Source organism: Bacillus rossius, chromosome 15 (assembly GCF_032445375.1).
Source record: "Bacillus rossius redtenbacheri isolate Brsri chromosome 15, Brsri_v3, whole genome shotgun sequence".
NCBI classification, from domain to species: domain Eukaryota; kingdom Metazoa; phylum Arthropoda; class Insecta; order Phasmatodea; family Bacillidae; genus Bacillus; species Bacillus rossius.
In genome coordinates, this window is record NC_086342.1 from 18919215 (window position 1) to 18939117 (window position 19903).

At 33.5% G+C, this 19903-nt stretch overlaps 1 protein-coding gene across 1 annotated transcript; it reads right to left on the reverse strand.

Moving 5' to 3' along the window:
• Nucleotides 1–497: 497 nt before the first annotated feature.
• LOC134539474 (uncharacterized) lies at nucleotides 498–6180 on the reverse strand. Its single transcript, XM_063381541.1, has 2 exons — nucleotides 6116–6180; nucleotides 498–3172 (listed from the first exon to the last, which is right to left on the reverse strand). Exon 2 carries the CDS (start codon nucleotides 3163–3165, stop codon nucleotides 739–741), a length of 2427 nt encoding a protein of 808 aa, XP_063237611.1. The 5' UTR covers nucleotides 3166–3172; nucleotides 6116–6180; the 3' UTR covers nucleotides 498–738.
• Nucleotides 6181–19903: the final 13723 nt, after the last annotated feature.

Below are 19903 nucleotides of genomic sequence, written 5' to 3' on the forward strand. Positions count from 1 at the left end.
AACTATTTTTAATCTTGGGCTCAAGGAAATAATAAAGTGAAGATATTTATAAAGCATTTAAACAGCAAATTTAATAAATTTTGGTTTACTAAAAGCAAATTATAATTTTAACAAGTAGATGGCAATATTCCGCTTCCTTACTTAGTTTTGTGACAAAGAAGCTACACCGATTATTTTTTACCTGAAAGAAATATTATACATCGATTGTTCACGCCTTTACACAAACTACATACGTAGCCACAACCGGTTACCGAAGAAAAATTTGCTACGCATTTATTTCATCACTGTTGATTATGTTTTAAATTTTTTAATTTAAAAAAGTATTTATTTAATTGTAGTTAAGATGTTAAATCATTTTCGCAAGTAGAAAAACACATATTCAAGGAAATTTGGAACGTAATTACTACGATATTATATAACTTAGAACATCATTATCTCTATAAAATTTTAAATGGGAAAAATGGGTACAAAATAACATTACAACTAAACAAAATTAATTCTTATTATCAGTCAAAAAATAATTTATTTAACAAGTTCTCCGTCAGAAAAAATACACATTTTAGTATCATTCAATAAATAATCATAAGCTGGCAAAGTTCTCGCTTGCTTTATCATAGCCTTACAAGAGCATAGAATTAATTTTAATAACTAACAATCAAAGTAACAAAAATATTATAGTTATACAGCTCATGTCCTCCAATATTCTCCATAGTAGATTCCTTGACTAGCATATGATGCTTAAGCAGGGTTGTTGTTGCCTTGACCAGGAAAGTTCCCTTGACCCGGGTTGTTTCCTTGACCCGGGAAGTTTCCTTGACCTGGGAAGTTTCCTTGACCTGGATTTATGCCTTGTCCTGGATTGTTTCCTTGACTCGGGAAGTTTCCTTGACCTGGATTTATGCCTTGTCCTGGATTGTTTCCTTGACCCGGGAAATTTCCTTGACCTGGATTGTTGCCAGGACCCGGAAAGATTCCTTGTCCTGGGTTGTTTCCTTGTCCTGGGTTGTTTCCTTGTCCTGGATTGTTGCCTTGACCTGGGTTGTTTCCTTGTCCTGGGTTGTTTCCTTGTCCTGGGTTGTTCCCTGGCCCTGGGTTGTTTCCTTGTCCTGGATTGTTTCCTTGTCCTGGATTGTTGCCTTGACCTGGGTTGTTTCCTTGTCCTGGGTTGTTCCCTGGACCTGGGTTGTTTCCTTGTCCTGGATTGTTTCCTTGTCCTGGATTGTTTCCTTGTCCTGGATTGTTTCCTTGTCCTGGGTTGTTTCCTTGTCCTGGATTGTTGCCTTGACCTGGGTTGTTTCCTGGTCCTGGGATGTTCCCTTGACCTGGGTGGTTTCCTTGTCCTGGGTTGTTTCCTTGTCCTGGGTTATTTCCATGTCCTGGGTTGTTACCTTGACCTGGGTTGTTTCCTTGTCCTGGATTGTTTCCTTGTCCTGGGTTGTTTCCTGGTCCTGGGTTGTTTCCTTGTCCTGGATTGTTTCCTTGCCCCGGGTTTCCTCCTGGGTGATGACCTTGTCCAGGGTTAGTACTTGAAGAATTTGTTGATGCTGCTACAGTTGTTGATACTGATGTGGTTGATACGGATGTGGTTGGTACTGTTGTTGGCGCAGTTGTAGTTTTATGAGCCCTTACTTTGCCAATTAAAACACCCTGGCTGTTTCCTTGACCTGGAAAGTTCCCTTGAACTGGGTTGTTTCCTTGTCCTGGGTTATTTCCTTGTCCTGGATAGTTTCCTCGTCCTGGGTTGTTTCCTGGTCCTGGGTTGTTTCCTTGACCTGGGTGGTTTCCTTGACCTGGGTTATTTCTTTGACCTGGGTTATTTCCTTGACCTGGGTTGTTTCCTTGTCCTGGGTTTATTCCTTGTCCTGGGTTGTTTCCTGGTCCCGGGTTGTTTCCTGGTCCCGGGTTGTTTCCTTGTGTTGGGTTGTTTCCTGATCCTGGGTTGTTTCCTTGACCTGGTTGGTTTCCTTGTCCTGGGTTTATTCCTTGTCCTGGATTGTTTCCTTGTCCTGGGTTGTTTCCTTGCCCTGGGTGGTTTCCTTGTCCTGGGTTTATTCCTTGCCCTGGGTTGTTTCCTTGCCCTGGGTTGTTTCCTTGCCCTGGGTTGTTTCCTTGCCCTGGGTTATTTCCTTGACCTGGGTTGTTTCCTTGTCCTGGGTTTATTCCTTGTCCTGGGTTGTTTCCTGGTCCCGGGTTGTTTCCTGGTCCCGGGTTGTTTCCTTGTGTTGGGTTGTTTCCTGATCCTGGGTTGTTTCCTTGACCTGGTTGGTTTCCTTGTCCTGGGTTTATTCCTTGTCCTGGATTGTTTCCTTGTCCTGGGTTGTTTCCTTGCCCTGGGTGGTTTCCTTGTCCTGGGTTTATTCCTTGCCCTGGGTTGTTTCCTTGCCCTGGGTTGTTTCCTTGCCCTGGGTTGTTTCCTTGCCCTGGGTTGTTTCCTTGTCCTGGGTTGTTTCCTTGTCCTGGGTTGTTTCCTTGCCCTGGGTTGTTTCCTTGTCCTGGGCTGTTACCTTGACCTGGGTTGTTTCCTTGTCCTGGGTTGTTTCCTTGTCCTGGGTTTCCTCCTGGGTTGTTTCCTGGACCTGGGTTGTTTCCTGGTCCTGGGTTGTTTCCTTGTCCTGGGTTGTTTCCTGGACCTGGGTTGTTTCCTGGTCCTGGGTTGTTTCCTTGTCCTGGGTTGTTTCCTGGACCTGGGTTGTTTCCTTGTCCTGGGTTGTTTCCTTGTCCTGGGTTGTTTCCTTGTCCTGGGTTGTTTCCTTGTCCTGGGTGGTTTCCTTGTCCTGGATTTATTCCTTGTCCTGGGTTGTTGCCCTGTCCTGGATTATTCCCCTGTCCAGGGTTGTTGCCTTGTCCTGGATTCTGACCTGGATTTTGTCCGGGGTTTTGACCGGGATTATGACCTGGATTTTGCCCCGGATTCTGTCCTGGATTTTGGCCGGGATGGTTTCCTGGTTGGTGTGTTGAACTGTTCACAGATACAGTTGTTACCGTTGAGGTTGTAACTGCTGCAGTTGTAGATTTTACAGTTGTAGCTGCTGTAGTTGTAGATTTTACAGTTGTAGCTGCTGAAGTAGTTGAGTTGTTGTTTGCTCTAACCAACGAAGGAACGTTCCTGCTTTGAGAACATTGCAGCAGTAACAGTACTGACAGAGATACTATCAGGATTTTCATGTTGCCTCTGCAACAAAGAGCACGGAAAGCATTACCATATATTTCTTTTAGATTGATATTCATAGTTTTGAAATGTAAGCAAAACATATTTTGCTTTGATCGAAATTGGCAAAAAGTATGAAATTTTTCAAATCTTTTCCTTCTGTGTAGTCTCATTTCTATAAATATGTACTCAAGATATATCAATAATACCTTTTTACTCCTTTCAACAAGTTTCGTTTATTTTAAATGCACGTTATAGAATGCTTGTTTTGCTAAATATTTAGTGAAAAGAACAAACACATTAAAAAAATTCGGGTACTTTTTTCTATACTAAGAAAAGTTAAAAACATTTGAAAGAAGATATATGAATTTTTTTTTAATATGGGACTAATTAAAAAATTCAATTTTATTCTAATGGTATTGTTTACGCATAATTAAAAAATATTAATTTGAGTATTATTTTTCGTATTAGATAAAGCTAAGGTCTTTCTAATGATACGAATGTTTTACCATTAAAATACCAAGAATTATTTATAAATAAATTTTTGAATATCGTTTGGTTGAAGAAAAATAGCATTGATAATTTGCTCGATTTGTTTTTATGTAAAATAAGCTACAATAAATTTTATCAAAATAAAAATTACACTAATCTGTATAATAACAAGCAGTGTACGCATTTATAAAATCATATAGATGTAGGTATCTACATAAACTTTTTGTAATATTTAGGAATATTTCTTAGAATCTTCCTATTTTTAATCAGAATATATTTTGTCCATGAAATTTGTAAAGGTACTGGATTTCACTGCAGAGAACAGATTAAAACCTTTAATAATTTTTTTTCAAAATGAAATAAAGTTTTGCGTATTATTTACATTTATATTACTTATAAATTGTTGATTAATTTATGGCAACCAAAACAATAAACCATAATTATTAAAATAGCAATATTCCCAGTTAGTGTCGTTTTTATTTTGAAGAGCTCTAAATTAATGCTCAAAAAATTATTCAGTTTAATAATGAATATATCAAATGATATTAATGTGTATTCTATTTGAAAATTGGCAAGTGTTAAGAACAAAACAAACAGTTATTTTTAGATGGCATATAGGTTAATAAAAATACTATCGCCATTTTACAAATTGCGATGTACAATTTGCGTGAATCTGCCATTCCTGAAAATTTGAAGTGACTAAAAATTTTTATGCATCCTACAACAAAATTTTACCGTTATGATCAAATAAATTAACTTTTTTTGTTTCGCAAAAATAAATTAAAACATACATTTATTTGGTAAAATGTTATGTAATGTTTTAATAAGTGCAATATTGTATTAAATATTTCAATTGCAATAAGAAATCTAAGTATTTCTTTAAAATTTTACTTATTTTTATCATTTTGTTGAAAAAAATTGTTACTTAAATATGCAATAGTTAGTGTTGTGTATATGTTCAAAATCCTAATTTAAAATTAACCTTGTAATATATGCTAGTAAAAGTTATTTATTTGTACTTAAAACGGGTAGGCATTAATTTCAATTTTCAAATTGCTCTGGTGATAGTATGAAATGTTCCACCTTAGTGTAGCATATTTAAATATGTTAAAATGTATCAGGATAAAGATGTAAAGTAACCTGAAAGAAAGGTAGGTTGAATATGAGTAATCACACCTACGAAAGTTTACAACTAAGTTTTAACAACAATAAAAAATGCAATGTTCCAAATCTTGACTAAAAATTTGTCCAAAATACTTTTAATATATTTATATTTTTAAGATTATTGAGACTATTGAGACTATTATTATTAAAAAAATATAGTTAGCTTAAGCTAGTTTTTATTACTTCTTTTATGGTTTTCAAGTAACTTTTTTATGCATAATTTATCTTACAAAAATTATCGCCACGGAATTTCTCTGAGTTAGCTTCCACAAAATAAATCAATTTTTCGTGTGCATTCGATAAAAAAAACATTGTCATAACGATCCTTTTTTATCTTCTTGTGTAGGTACAATAGTTAATGTGGTTTTCCTAGCACGGGATATTAGTAACATGTGCTACTTAATTTTTATAACGTTCTATTATTTCTTATTTAAGTTAAAATTTTCAATACAAAATCAAAGAAATGAAACCAGAAACTGTCAAGATTTCAATCCTTTTATAAAAATTATTGATAATTTTTGTGGTGGAAATTTACACTTAATTCGGCCTTTAAGATACCTATTAATATTAAATGGTTTAAAGAATTAAATGATTTCAATATAACATGTAACTGTAAATAATAAAGCTTGCAGATGGTTTGACTAATTATTTAATTTTTGTATATGGCTTTAATATTTTTGAAACTTAAGAAACGAAACTTTTTATTTGTTTCAAAAACGTAAAGAAGTTACATGTGGACATAAACAAATGAAAGATATAAATTATATTGTGCTAACTGTGTCTAGAAAACTTAGAACGTTTTCATGTGAGGGGTTACTTTTTGTTTTATTGTTCTAATCGTATGTTAAGGGTTTTGGTTAAATATTATGAGTTAAATAAATTAAATATTTCAAAAAGTATATACTTACTTACACTTATAATAAATTAGTTGACTATATAATACTATATTACTTAAGTTATTTTATGCCTCAGTGGTCCCTTCGTGTCAAATTTTTCTCATGAGGAATTTTATGAAAGAAACTGAAAAAATAAATTTTGAAAGTTAAGCTCATGAAAATAATATACCAAAGATCCCTGTGAACTAAAGACAAAATAAACTGTGTGTAGCTGACTTCCTGAGAAGCTTTAAATTAGAGGTTACGTTATTATATTTTTTATATATTGTCGTGGAGTTTACCATCGACTCTTAAGCCACTAGAAATCGCAAAAAGTAACGTTTATCCATTCGCGAGATATCACGTGGATATTTTGTCCAAAGTCTCTAATTTCATGCAATAAAGCAAAAGTAAGCATATGCATTACTATACTTACCAATATCGTTTAGAGGTGCAAAGAAAAACTCAGTATAGTTACTGTCTTGGCCGTGATGGCAATCTTATATAGTGAAGTTGAACCACTTGAACACGTTCAAGTGGCACCCAGTGGCGCTCTTTTCTGAAGCCATTGTTTGGATAAGGATTGCTAAAAAAGAAGCGTGACAGTTTTTTTGTGTCAGGTGTTCGTGATAAGGTTATATTTCTGCGTTATAACCAAATAATCTTTCCACGACCCGAACACATGTTTTGGAACTTTCGTTAATATATATGTGTGAGTGTGAGTGTGTGTGTGTGTGTCTGTCGGAATTTGCGCAAACGTTAAGAAAGAATTTGTGAAATGCTGCAACGTTTGAAATAACAAAACTTTGCTCTCGCCTGAAGGAAAATGGAAAGACTTGCAGTACTAAGTAATTTCAAGTTTTTTGGGAAATTCTTCCAAAATCCACGGATAATGTGTTAAATTATGGCGTCTCATACATTTGCAATCTTCGTGCTCTTCATTAAAAGTAAAACAAGAGTGGAAAGAAATTTCCTGGACCGTATAAAGTTTGTGTTGTGTTCTCTAACTTTGTTTCTTCTCACGGATACGAACTCTCTATATCTCTCTAATTATTACCCAACTGGCCAAACTATTGCATCAGATTACCTTCAGACAAAAAATCATGGCAAAAAAAATACAAAAGAAAATTTTGTAACTTGCCATTTTGAACAAAGTAAAAAACCGCAATCCTAAAAAAAACACCTGAAAACATATGAAAACATAAATTCATAACCAGGCAGGTAAAAATAAGGCCTTTAAAATAAAGTAGACAAATAATTAGAATATTTGAAAAGCATGAAATTATTTTTATAAAATATATGGCTAGCATAAGTAATACTTCTTAAAAGGAAAAAAAAATCTGTTATATAAGTGATATCTAGGGACCGGAAAAATTCGCGGGTTCAATGACCTGCAGGATGAACTCCATAGTTCTACGTACACTCGGAAAAATGCCACCCACTCATTGGCTGCTGTCTTTTGAGACGTCCCAACGTAGCAGCCTGTGATTCGATAAAGCTTTGGTTGGGTGTTTCTCATTGGCTCAGAGTCATCCAGGTGAGTTGTGAGCCAATAGCAGAGGCAGCACTGAGGTATAACTATTTGTATTTTAGCCTATCGCGAAATGAATTCGCGAATTTTTCCGGTCTCTAGTGATATCAGCACACCTAACCAATGTACGGAACATAATAAATAGTTACTTAAACCACTGAATAAGTTGTGAGGGCATTAGCCTGGGTTATTACAAACTATGTTGTTGTTGCGTAATATAATATTATTTAGGGATATGTACGTAAATTAGTCGGTCAATATCACCTTTATGCTTTCTTGTACCTCAAAATTATTTTAAAGTACTTCTAGAACGTTTCGCTGAAAATAGATAAAATAAAAAGTCTTAAAAAACAACAGTTGACTCATTGAAAAAGTAAAATATCAAATTAATATTTTTAAATGCTCCAAAAAAAATATTTCATTGCAAAATTTAAACATATAATTTTAATTTTTTAAAATTATTTTTAGTGAATCTACTTATTTGCCAGTCGTTAATTTGTAAAAATTTTATAAATTAATATTTCAACTATTTAAATCATTTATTCATAATATAATATATTTGTGTAACTAGCTTGTTCTTCAAGCACTTTATTTACTAGGTACGTAATTACTAAAAATATTAAGGTTCTTAAATTGTTTATGTGGATTATTTTTTAAACAACACAAGGTAAAATCGAGGACGGTTAGAGACGTGAAAAGGCACTTGTAAAACAATTTTTGTAAGATAAGATACCAAAGATTGAATTTATCGCATGATCTTCTTTTGTGTTAAAAAATGATATTTTTATCTTAAGCGTGAATAAAGAGTGTGAACATTCATAATATTAATTACATATTGACTAATATTCAATGAAGTAGCAACCTAGATGAAAAACTTGAGTCAAACAAATTACACGAAAAAAAAAATACATTAGAAAAAAACGGATTTTTTAATAATGTTTTTTTATAAAAAAAATGAAGTGTAAATGATTGAAAAGCCTTCGGGGGAACTCAGGTAGGAGTGTCAGTCCAGCTCTTCTGATTACTGTTTTCCACTTTCTTTTTCTTCGTGAAGGCTGACAATAACTACCGAATTACTAAAACGGCGCAACATTCCACTACTTAAAAAATTAGAAACATTCGGAAGGCTAGAATCAAAAGTGACAATTATAATTTTATATGGTCTAGTGGGTGGGGTAGTTAATTTAATACCTAAGATTGCGTAAAAAATAAATCCTGGAGTAAGGAAGAAACACGCATGTTTTAAAATTATAACATTAATTATAAAAATAAATAAGTACACTGAATTCTTTCCCGTCTCGTTAAGTACTAAATTTTTTCATGCAGAGGTCGATTCCTCAGAAATAACCAAAAGCACTCGGAGAACTTCAGCAGATGTCTCGCCAGGAATCATCAGGAGCACACAGAGAAAATCAACAAAATATTGACAGTAATAATCATGAGCACATGGATAAAAACCAACAGAATATTGGCAGGAATATTCAAGAGCACACGGAAAAACTAATGAACGTTTTCCTAAGTCTAGATCAGTAAATAAACAGAAAATAATAAAATAAATTAAGAATTAAAAATATTAAATTCTGAAAAAAAAAATAGAAAAAATAACAATAAAAATTAACTTTTAGTCTAGCTTGTGCTAGAACTCTATCCTTGCTGATTAACGAAGTTGACGAGCTGGTATTTTTTTTTGTTTTAAGAATTTATTAATTTTTTAATAAATTTTATATTGTTTGTATTCCCCGATGTCTCCTTACTCAGTAATGCACTAACACGGATCTCGTGCGATTGCAGTTTCGTCCGTTTGACGGGAGAAGCAATTTATTTGCAGGGTATGGCCTGTTTTTCAAACTTGTGTGATCGTAACCTTCTTTGGTGTGTACGGCCCCACGTTGGGCGCTACTTCTGTGATCGCAACCTCTTTCTTCTATGTGTCATGAACGGCACCACGTTGTGGTGGCCACTTCTGTAAATATAATTTCTTCTATTTACTCTTTTTACTTTACTTTTGTGTTGCTCCTTCACTACTACCACCTCAATTAAATCAATACATAAATTACCTACAAAATGTGACGTGCAATTTATGCTATCTGATAGTGATAGTATTTGGAGTCACAACTAATAACAAATGGTTCCTATTACTATTCATAAAAAATTATATATAAATGGAACAAACACACACACACCTACACACACACACACATATATATATATATATAGTATATATATATTTTTATATATATCCAGCGACTGAGATATAGCATGCTTGTAGTGTTTCAACCAATTTTGTAGATAATCATACAATAATGTTCAACATAGGTGCATGATTTTACCTAGGATATTAAATTTAATTATCATATGACAAAATATTTCCAACAAACTAACATGTATAATTAAAACCATAAAATTACGTACTTCCATCAAATCTTCTCATGCATATGAAATTTCCTAATTTATGTTAAACAAAAGAAAAACCTTACTCAAACAGTTATGTATGATAACAAAACAAACTATTAATGTAGCTATAAGACAGTTTGGATGAAAAATCATATAATAAGTTATATTTCCCAAAACTAGCTTCACTCGTTTACACAAGAAATTCTCATCTCTACCTCTGAGTTTTGTCGACAAAGTTTAACTTGTGAATATTTCAAACATATCAGTTTAATCTATGTCAAAGAATAGTGCGTTTCGATGCTCGGAAATAATCAGATCGTTCAGGCTTACCTGAATTCTTTTTGTACAAAATCAAGCCTGAGGCATTACCAATACTGAGAATGGCCAAAACTCAGCCAAATCAAACCTGATTAATACAAATGATGCTACAATTTGTGGCTAAACTTCACAGGAATATTATCAATTGCCAATCTTGATGGATTTAGGCCATTTCCTGATGTTACAACACATTTTAGTGGAACTCAATACACGATCAAGCCATATTTTCCCAACTTTTTCCTTCTATATCCTTCCCTGCACTACATATAAATTTCACTTCTTTAATTGTTATAAAATTTAAACATTGATTGTTAGTCTAAATAAACAATATGGCTGAAAATAAATTAACTAAATGATACATCTGTATATGATGAAAAATACGTTAATACCTAACCAAAATATAGCAATCTGACTAATTTTAAATATAAAATTTCCGTAAATACTTGTCTTTCACATTAACCTTCAAAACAAAAATATTCGTAAACATTGTGCACAGAAATAAAATAAAATTAACATATAGCCAACATGAACAAAAATAAACTTTAGAGTCCAAAGAGTAATAAATAATTGTCCATGGAGGTAACACAAGAATAAAATCTGAAACATACATAATTATAGAAAGTTAATATTGTTTTTAGGCAAGACTCTGTAAGTGGCTACGCGTACACTTGCGTATCTTGAAAATTCCCTGCGACATATCTGGCAGTTAAATTTTGTACTTTTCGGATTATCAGCACATTCTCTATTCTCATGTCAAGGAGCATTACCGCCATTCGATATAAAAATCTTTTCACAGTAACGACATCGATGCTCCATAGTTGTTGACGAATCAACAGCTATTATAAAGTTTCCAAAGTTGTTGGCATCGCTGTCATCGGGATCTGCGTCGTCGCTGGTGAGATCTCTTCTGTCGATGGTACAACTTCTGTCAAGATCTTTGTGGTTGCCGTCGGGATCTGCGTCGCCGTCGTCTTCGCTGCAGTCAGAACCCCCGTCGACGATGGTACAACATCCATCCAGTTCGGCATCAAAGATGATAAAGATGCCTTAAGAGGCCACTCCAGTGTTTCAGGGGTACTACGCAACCCGCGTTAACCTCATAAGATTCAATGTTGTTTTCATTCTGCTTATAACTAATTAACTAATATAGATTTCGACATGATGCTTGCTTGATATGTAAGACAACGATGCTCTTATCAAAGCGCCTTTCTTCAAAAACGTGCATAAATTATGGTTTTATAATAATCCTTACTAATATGCATAAGTGTATTGTCTAGGTTTGAACCATAATTTATGCACATTTTTGAAGAAAGGGGCTTTGATAAGAGCATCGTTTTCTTACATATCAAGCAAGCATGATTTCGAAATCTATATTAGTTAATAAGTTATAAGCAAAATGAAAATAGCATTGAATCTTATGAGGTTAACGCGGGTTGCGTAGTACCCCTGAAACACTGGAGTGGCCTCTTAAGTTCTCAAGAATAGTCAGTTACTGAACTCTGCTGGTACTTTTGAAGAAAATTGCCCCTTATTTGAGGAACATTGCCTCTCTCCGAGAAATTCGGCTCCTCTGAAAATTTTTGAGGGAAAAATGAGATATTTCCCATAAAATGTGGAATTTTAACCGGAAATAGGGTTTTTTTTTTAGCAATTATGAGGAATTTTTAGTCATATTTGAGGAATTTTGAGGAAATTGGAAATCAATGTGGCCACCGTGATGTCGCAATCCAAGATGGCGGATACTTCTCCTCACTACTCACCCAGAACCCATCCGCAGGAGTTCCATTCACATACTGCTGACGCCATTTATATTTAATAAGTAAGTACTTACAAGTATAAAGTTCCCGTAAGAGTCCCATGTTTATTAAAATCATATAAGTTACCTACTTACAAGTATTGCACATAAGTAAAGAATTTATTTGCAAACAATGGTGACATTTTATTTTTCTTTTGAAACAACACCAACACGTTTGGTTTAGAAGTTAAACGTTAAACGACTACATGTAGCTGTCCATGTAATACGCACTCAAAGCTCAAATATATTCCTGGAAAATCAAATGTTTGACCTGGAGCTTTATTTATATAGTAAATATGTATAAAAAAGTATATATTTTAAGTAGTATGCATATTTATAAATAGTTTATATTTTTAAATAGTATAAATATAATCAATATGTATAAATAGTTTAGAAAGTCTCGCTACGCAAGTAAACCATAATAAGTTTTTTGAGAATTATTTTTTATCTGTGATATTTTCTAAGATATTCATTTATAGTTTGTGGTGTAAGAGATAATAAGTATCCATTTACGCATTGATGTAAGAAATTAATGAGAGAATATGCAATATTGGTCACATTAATAATTGAGAGTTGAAATGAGAACCATCTCTATATGATCGATCAAAGAGAGAGAATAATTTTTTGTTCTAATGAATTTATCATTACTCCTCTCAGATATTTTAAAATAATTGTTAAACAACACTCAATTAATGATCTCATTTTCATCATTATTCCTAACAAGTTACATTCACGCAATTAAATAAACTTCTAGTATCAGTCTTCATGCAAATATGGCATATTTTGCTAACTATTTGGTTACCAAACATCATTTATAACAAAACACCCACTCTATAGACATATGCCTTCGTAAATTCAATATGTGAACAATATAACAAAGCGATAACGTATTATAAACATTTAAATTCAGATTCATGCAACCAAGAAAACTTTCTGAATACTAATAGAAAAAATTGTTTGATGTTTATTTTTTGTCAAATTTTAATCAATTCTTTAAATTCTCACGCTTTACATTGATAAAGGATTTCTCGAAGTTTCGTCACCAAGGAAACAAAACACTTCAATCGTAGAGATAACATATCAGTCGTGTTGAAGGACACGCGTAATGTCAGGTATGTATTATAAAAAAAAACTTTCTGGCTTGTTAAGTTTGTCTTTTTTTTTTCAAGGCTTCAGTAGATAAGAAAACAAAGTGATCTAGTGTTTGTTTTCAATATTTCTAATAAACGATAAAGAATTATACTTAAAATTTAGATTAGTATTGCTTTTGGTATTTTTCCATCTCACGCGCTGAATCACCTACATTTGGATGTAGGATAATCGATTAATGGTAATAATAACAAGTTATTTATATCTGTCGAAAATATTGGGAACACTATTGCGATTTTGTTTTTCAGTTACGAGATGATTTTTCATATTTTATCAAAAATAATTTTTTGAATATACCTAAGCAAATCATTGTTCTAAAATATTCTAATAAAACATTTTTGGATAAAACTTTTGTTTATATTTAAATTTATTTAAAAGAAATAACTGGTTTTGAACGAAAAGTTATAATATTTTGAACTCAAATATATCATTTCAAAAAAATTTCTGTATATCTGTTTGTTTGTCTCACTGTCTGTTTATATGTTTCTGTTCTAACATCACTCAAGAACTACTGACGGACTTTGGTGAAACTTTGATAGTTAGGTCTTTCACTGAATAAAACACTTGGCTATATGTATTTACGAAAATATACATGCAAAAACGGTAAAAACGGACAAATGTCTATATCCCAGTCCGTAATTAGTTAAAATGTCATCCAAACTGCAAGTAGCACTATTATTTGCATTTTATAGCGATAAGAAATACAGAATGTGTCCGAGGAAATAATTACTACTGGAAAGAAAACAAGATAAAAATTGACACTTCTGCATGTTATAAAGCTGAGAGTAATAAAAGAAAAAAAAATATTTTTTTTTCTTAAAAATTGATTGGTCTACGTGATACAAGAAAGTGGGCTTGAAAATCTTTAGGAACATTTGCAGATATCTTCATCGCAAAGTCGCATTGATTATGATAAATCACGGCCTGAAAGCGTGTTGCTTTGTTATCTACTTTGCGCTCTTATATAAAACTGAATTCCAAATATAGAAGTGACACATATAGGCACATGAACGATTTATTTTTAAAACTATTTGGACCCGCAGATTCATAGAAGTGAAGAGCAGAAATAGTATCACTAATTTTAGTATGTATCCACAATTGATAGTATCGCAATGAGTTATTTCTGGTTTAATGAGAAGCGGAACTCTTTTTGGTGTGAAGGGGCCGGATTTGAGTCCCGATTAAGCATAGGTGTGAATTATGAATTGGTCAGAAGTCTTAAACTTTGTGAAGGTCACTTAACTTGTCAACATTAAAATTTAGAAAACTTGACAAACGTTAGTCACTAAGGGGCCCGCCTGGTCAGATTGTGTGTACGCGTTATTTAGGCGGGATGATAGGTGCGACGATCGCTGGTGCTTCTAGCGCGGTGTCGCCTCTAATCGCAAGGCTGTGAACTGTTGCTCAGTCTTCTCGTCGTGCACAGACAACTTTTTTAAGATCCGAGTGGTACCCATGAAATCACATGGCTGAGAAATCAAGACTCAGGTGAAATGCAAGTCCCCTGAAGTGTTTTCCGAAATCATTACCGGGTTTCTCATGGTTAAAAAATTAGTCTGAAAACAAGCGTTTTTAAGCAATTTTCACTCTTCTTAAAGTACAGTTCAAAAACGAAATACGGTTACAGAACTACTCATCCGCTATCAGATTATTCTTTAATGCCACCACTCCGATATCTCGAGCAGTTCCAGTTTTTGACGTGACAACGTCTAATAAATCGATGAACGCCGGCTGCACGCACGAAAAAGTGTCCCGTTACGCACATTGTTCCGTTACGCTGTGACCCGTTACGCTCATTGTACGCTTGCGCCGAATCTATCTCTCTTCCACTCGACTGTTTATAAAGTAAAGTGAAAAGTTAATGTGGTTTTCATTGCTTATTACAACAACAATTTCGGCAATAAAGGTTAATTATTCTTACGTTTTAAAAATCTGATTACTAGTATAATTTCAAGTATTTATTCTTTTATTATTAAAATAAAAATAATTCATTTTTATTCATAAAGTATGCAATCATTTCATCAATGTTTTGTTATGACGTCACGTTAAACTATCGTCCGTAAACCGACTTTACAGAAACCATTTTTTTTTCTGAAGATATGCACAACGTAGGCGTATGTGGTGTTCGGGTTATACGGTGTCCTTAACGAATGGCTCGAAGCTAATGGAAAAAATCCAACGAGGAGGCAGTAATTTAAACAAAAAATTATGAAAAACATTTGTCAGCTCATTCGTCTGCCACAAAAGTGATCCGGGTTTGATCCCCGATGGGATCTCGCCTAGAACTGTTTCACAATTGGGAAAACATGGCGGACGTTTCTGGTGGCCGTGAACAGAGAGGGTTTTGTCAAGTCAATCTCAGGTTTACTCCAACAGAAAAAAAAAATAAATATTTCGGTACTCTTAAAAGAGATTCCTTTGGAAACCAGTTCCCAAAAATTAGTTTATAGTACTTACTACAAGAAATATATTGTAACTTTGTACAACACATGGCTATGATTATTTTTTTTAATGTAAAGTACGTTTTTCGAGATAATTATACGTGTTTTCAACGGAAAAAGGCGCATATTTATATATTTAAATTGATGTTTCATTCAAATATAATATTTACCAGGGAAAATATAATCACACACACACACATATATATATATATATATATATATATATATATATATATATATATATATATACTAGATAATGCCCGGCATGCGTTGCAATGCCTCAATTAATTTTTTTTTGTAATTTTTTAAACGTATACTAAGCATATCTCTTTATCTCTCTAATTCTCTATCTCTCTATGTGTACCTATCTCTATAACTCTCTCTATCTTTCTATTTATATCTCTATCTCTCTATATATCTTTCTAGCGGACCCGTCAGACATTGTCCTGCCCAAATGTACTTTTTGTGAGATATGGATATGGCGGTAAGTATTTCTACGCTGGACATTTTGTATCTTCTCATTATACATAACCCTCCTCTTGGGCACGCCAATGCCGTTACCAAAAACCTTTCCCATGGTTACGCAGAAGGCAACAACAATGCAAAAGCCCGTTGCCATGGAGGCTAATTATCAACAATGCTTAGTTTTTTTGCTTTTAAAGCGTGTATTTTTAGTTTTTCTTAACTCAGAATCGAGATAAAATATCCAATTGTGAATCTAAACCATCCTCGAATCCCCGTGAACTCACACACAAAATTTCATCAAAATCGCGTACAAACAGACAGACAGAAAAAGTACTGTTTTATTATAGTAAGATAGATAGATTATTCTTACATGTTCGCATCCATGCAGTATATGAAAAATCAGCATGCATAGCCCCACACCTATAACTATACGTATCTGCTGCCCACGACTTTTTCCGCATGGAATTTTGTATTATCTTGCACCATTTAGAAATTTAAACATTATAACATAACAGTTGATAGAGTTGTAGTAGTTTTCTTATGTTAACAAATGATAATTTTTCTCACCTCTATTTCAGTCTTTGCAATAAAAATTTGTTACTACCTAAATTTTGAGTAAATATGTTTCTACTTTCAAATGTAATGACGGGAAGAGACTTCATAAAATGTCTTTGTAAACCACATTTACTGTTTTTTCCGTCTCGAGCTAGAATGTAAAGATTGTCTGCATTACTGACCCCCGAGCAAGCTACATACATTTCAGAGAGAGAGAGAGAGTGAGAGAAAGACACCTATTGAATGTATATCTAACTAATTTTTTTATGAGAGCATATTTTCATTAAATAAATCATGAAATCATTCAACGGTAAAAGCTGTTTATTTAATTAAGTGGACGGGTTCGCTCCAAGGAGAAAATTGACGCGGCGAGACCTCGTGGACATAGAGAAATGACACACACTCACTATTTGTGTGGCTATGAAACATGATTTTTTTCGGCAATTTAAATTGTAATATATACAAAAAGGGTATTGAAAATTGAAACAAATATGGCGACACTATAAACTGTCAGGATCTTTATTTTTTTCTTACTCTCTACTTAGTTCCTTACAATAGCAAAACTTAATGGCTTATAATAATGCGTTGTAATTTTTGCTTTTAAAGCGTGTTTTTTTTAGTTTTTCTTAACTCAGAATAGAGATACAATATCCAATTGTGAATCTAAACCATCCTCACTATTTGTGTGGCTATGAAACATGATTTTTTTTCTGCAATTTAAATTGTAATATACAAAAAGGGTATTGAAAATTGAAACAAATATGGCGACACTATAAACTGTCAGGATCTTTATTTTTTTCTTACTCTCTACTTAGTTCCTTACAATAGCAAAACTTAATGGCTTCTAATAATGCGTTGCAATTTTTGCTTTTAAAGCGTGTTTTTTTTAGTTTTTCTTAACTCAGAATCGAGATAAAATATCCAATTGTGAATCTAAACCATCCTCGAATCCCCGTGAACTCACACACAAAATTTCATCAAAATCAGTCCAGCCGTCTAGGAGTTCAGTGACATACACACGCACACAAGAAATATATATATAAAGATATATATATATATATATATCGATGTATGTATGTTCCCTATGGACTCCAAAATGGCTGGACCGAATTTGATGAAATTTTCAGGTGATCTCCAGATTAGCCCAGCGGGTGATCCTCTAAAGTTTGGTGGTGATCGGATCAACAGAAATTTTTTTGTAATATTTTTATATTTTTAATAAAAATAAATACAAAGTTAGCTTTTTCTATTTTATTTTTTTAGATTTTTCAACATTCACAATTAAAAGCGATATTAGGGTCACTAGTACTCAATAAAATGACTTAATTTTGTTTTATTGTGTTAAATAATGCGCACAGATAATACTGGAGAGCTGTTCATGGAACGGTTTACAAATAATTTTGACTATTGGAGGTACAGGCACCACACACTGCTTGAATCCCAGGGTAAGAATGCGAACCCAGTGAAACTGCGAACGCTATTTTGTAGTGATACACTTGTGTTTATGTAAATGTACAAATAAAAAAATATATATTTAATTTTATATGAATATTACGGTACCATTAACAAAAAAAATATCTGTGCAGACATTGTTCCGTTATTACTCTGTATCATCCCAAAGGGTCTCAACAGAAGCATAAGCGTTGCAACCCGTTGGTACTGATTCTCCAAATTTGCTAATTATGCTACCACAAGTCCTAGGAATTGGAATCGAGATTTTCAATATTTTAATTGTCGCTATATATTATATATCGTGAGCTTTCGCGGCCATTGTCTGAAGTTTTTTTTTTGTCTTATGAGATTTAGACGCTTCTCCTTCTAAGATTAATCTTATTAGGATGATACCCTGACGATGGCGACTGAAATGTCTATCGAAACGTCCGCGAAACTTTATCCCTCTACGCGTTTTAATCACACAATTCAAGAAACTATCATCATAATTATTCTGATATTATTTTTTTTGCATTTACTTATTGTAAAAATTAAATTTATAAGCTTAGGTGTGAATTAAAAAAAAAACACACACACACTTCGGTCTCATTATTCAAATTATACGTATTCATCCCAGAGTGTCAAAAAATAACTTATGTTTATTAATTATACCTGCTTTGACTGGCTGATGAACTGGGAGTGGTTTATCAGATAGTACATCACGTGGAAACATTATGGTCAGTTTCACACATAAAATTTAAAAAAAAATAAAAACATTTACAGTTTTTGATATATACGGCATTTGGTAGGAGCAATTTCGTGAATATGGAATGTAAGTTGATAAACGGAAAAGCATAATCATTGATAGGGGTTGGTGTGGAAGTTACAGAAATCTCGAAAATATGGTGGATCTGCGTGATTCATCAGTGTATATGTGTGTGTGTATATATATATATACACACACACACAAGCGTGGATTTGTCCCTTTTCCCTTGTTGCGTGGTGAGTCTAAGGTCTCACATTAAACCTCCGTCAAAGATATATTAAACAAAAAAAAATTGAACCAGTCTTTCAGCGGGCCCTACTCGCCATTGATCTGTAAACATCTAACCTCGGAAACAAGCAATTTCATGTGTTCTCTTGTTGCAAAAAAAAAAATTATTTTACGGAATTCGAACACGAAATTTAACGTAGAGTTCTTTTGTAAAATGCCGAATGTCATAAATATACGAAAAGTATTCATTTTAGAGAAAAATGGCCAAACAATTTCCTAATTTTAAAACCTAAATATGACTCCGTTTAACAAGATGGTAATACCCGAACCCAATCGAAATCAACCCCACCCAGGTTAGATTAGGCTATATTTTTTATTTATTTACTACAATTTTTTCAAAGTCAGTGCAGTTGATGCGCTTCGGGTTGTTTACGCAGTTAGTGCGTTACAATTACCAAAAATATAGACAGCATAGAAGTTTTCACACAAACAGTTGACAACAGGGGCGCAACAACTAAATTTCCGAAGGGGGGGGGGGGGCAATATAACTTTTTATAAAGAATCATCGATCCCCCCTATTGAAGCGGGGGGTACGGGGGTCCTCCCCCAGGAAAATTTGTATTTCAAGGTGGAAAATGGTGCTATTTAAGCAGTTTTATTATCTAAAAATTGATTACACAGCACTTTCTTTGCCCCCGTTTGCCTCCACTTCAAGGTTTCAGAGGGGGGGGGGGGGGCTGGCAAAATACCCTTGCCCCCCCCCCCCCTTGTTGTTGCGCCCCTGGTTGACAAGTATGTAAGTCAGAAGTACCTAAGTAATAAATACATGCAAATTAAACTCATTAATGTCTGAAGAAAAAAATGTATTTCACTCGTGTCAAAAACAGAATAAAGGAAGGATATTTTAAATTCAGGTTACCTTGTAAATCCGGGTAATATAACAAAATAGTATCGTTGGTAACACACGAGCCAAGCGATGATACTGTTTCATATATTTAACAAGCTCGGCATTCTTTTAAAGAATTCTACGTTAAATTTATTGTCCAAGTTTCGCATAGGCCTAATAAATTTATTTTCAACATGACATAATTAAATTTGCTCGTTACCGAGGCTAGATGTTTACACATCACTGGCGAGTACTTAAAGTCTAG